This window comes from Contarinia nasturtii, unplaced genomic scaffold, assembly GCF_009176525.2.
Source record: "Contarinia nasturtii isolate CC-2019 unplaced genomic scaffold, AAFC_CNas_1.1 Cnas_scaffold_4414, whole genome shotgun sequence".
NCBI classification, from domain to species: Eukaryota; Metazoa; Arthropoda; class Insecta; order Diptera; family Cecidomyiidae; genus Contarinia; species Contarinia nasturtii.
Window position 1 is genome coordinate 4,106 of NW_022201705.1, and position 1,983 is coordinate 6,088.

General features: G+C 35.9%; 1 protein-coding gene across 1 annotated transcript; it reads right to left on the reverse strand.

Moving 5' to 3' along the window:
- Window positions 1-293: 293 nt before the first annotated feature.
- Window positions 294-1,225, reverse strand: LOC116351002. Its single transcript, XM_031783022.1, has 3 exons — window positions 1,061-1,225; window positions 670-841; window positions 294-589 (listed from the first exon to the last, which is right to left on the reverse strand). Exons 1-3 carry the CDS (start codon window positions 1,223-1,225, stop codon window positions 294-296), a joined length of 633 nt encoding a protein of 210 aa, XP_031638882.1.
- Between the last annotated feature and the right edge of the window lie 758 nt (window positions 1,226-1,983).

The window sequence follows — 1,983 nt, forward strand, 5'->3', positions numbered from 1 at the left end:
ACTTAGTTTTGATGTTTATATATTCACACTTAACAGTACTCACACAGAACGCGCGCACGTATAACACTCGATAGAAAACTGTTTAAACAATGAAATAAAATAAAATAAAATATCATCAACAATGTTATGTTGACTGTCAAATAAGGTCCACGAACTATTTTCAACGCAATCAAAAAGATCAACTTTCAAAAATCGACTTTTAGCCTTAAGCGATGATCATTTTTCTAACTTGTGATTGGTGTCCAATTATAACACTGTTTTCTTTAACGATCTAATGTGATACATTGCAATTTTTAGCACTGCATGAAATGGTGTTCAAACTCTTTATCAAGTTTGCCATCTTCGGAGAAGATGCAACCCAAATACTTAAATTGTGATACCTGTTCAAGCAAATTTCCATTTAGTTCGCACTGAACAGTTTTACGAGTTTTACCCACATGCATAACCTGAGTTTTCGAACTGCTAATTGTCATTCCAAAGTCTGTACAGGCCGCTCGTAAATCTCCAACACTATCCTGCAGCTCTTGTTCAGAACTGCCGAAGAGTACCAGGTCATCTGCATACGCTAAAGCAGAAATTATATTACCCCCTAAGGCAACGTTACCCCCAAATTTGCTGATTTCATTAGCTTGTCCATATAAATAACAAACAAAAGCGGTGAAATTGTACAGCCCTGTCTGAGACCATTACGCACTTCAAACCAATCACTCAAATCACCATCCACTCGTACTGCTGATTTACTGTTTGCGTACAAACTCTTAATCGCTCTAAGAAGAAATCCATTTATTCCGTATTCGGACAAAACCGACCACAACTTAGATCTTGGTACACAATCATAAGCCTTTTGCAAATCACGAAACACAAAACAAATCCTTATTTTTCTCATGGAATTTCTCTATCAGCTGTCTCAAAACGAAAACATGATCTTGTTCAACAATAGCTCTGGTTCGCTTTTCTAAAATCGGTTGAGTATGTTGTTTTTGCAAATAACTAGATTGCCTGTGTTGTCCAAGACTGCTCCCGGTGCTTGTTTTTTGCCTCCATTTCTGATATTCTTTACCTTGGTCCAGAATACCTTGTTCCGCTGCTGTCCGGCTTCTTCTAAATCCTCTCCGAATTTCACCCAATGTCCCTCTTTTGCTTTCTTAACCATAACCCTAGAATAGTATTTCTCTGTTTCAATATCACCTACATTTTCATTCAAATCTGCAAACTTTTCATCCATAATAGCAACAAACTCACGAGCCACATCCTCATCTTTCAAACGATTCACACGCAATATGTTAGATGGCTTCCGATAACTGAACGCCCTAGAATGAAAACAACTTATTGTTTACTCGCATATCGAAACGCGACTCAAAACGGTTGCATATCAAAGCGAGACAATATTTCGTTACCAAAGGAATAGAGAACATTGACTTTTTATTATACAAAATGTGTAAGTTTCATTTTGTGCTGATAACTAGCTACTGTTTTGCCTTGTTTTAGTAACAGAATTTTGTTTCGCTTTGATATGCGACGCAGTATAACGATATAAATATTTCACACTCTCGAAGGCTCGGTATAGAACACACAAAAAGTGAAAAAAAAAACTTCTTATTCTCAAATTTCATAAACAATCAAATGGATTGTATCAGCAATTTTTCTAGGGGAATTTATCTGTTCGCGAATATATATTATTAGATGGTACATATACTATGCATATTTTACGAATAATGCATTGAATGTACGTATTTTGCGAATATTCGCAGTGAATATACGCAAAATATACGCAATATTCACAGTGTTTTGATTGAGATAAAAACCCCTAGCAATTTTTATTGCGCAGTTGTGTGTCAATAGAACGTTGTTTGTAAACACAATGCCATGCATTGAGAAATAACATGTAAGGGTGAGTTAGATAGCATTGAACAAAGATTTGGGTGACAGAAATAGCTAATTTTTACAATCAGTCGCACCAGATGATATTGGCCATTCAGTTGT

Bases quoted from the DNA above. Each gene is read 5' to 3' on its own strand.
- LOC116351002 (XM_031783022.1), bottom strand. From the start codon at position 1,225: ATGGATGAAAAGTTTGCAGATTTGAATGAAAATGTAGGTGATATTGAA. The intron at 842-1,060 runs GTAAAGAATATC...GATTTGCAAAAG, and splicing joins ACAAGGTATTCTGGACCAAG to GCTTATGATTGTGTACCAAG. The intron at 590-669 runs GTACAATTTCAC...ACGTTGCCTTAG, and splicing joins TAATGGTCTCAGACAGGGCT to GGGGTAATATAATTTCTGCT.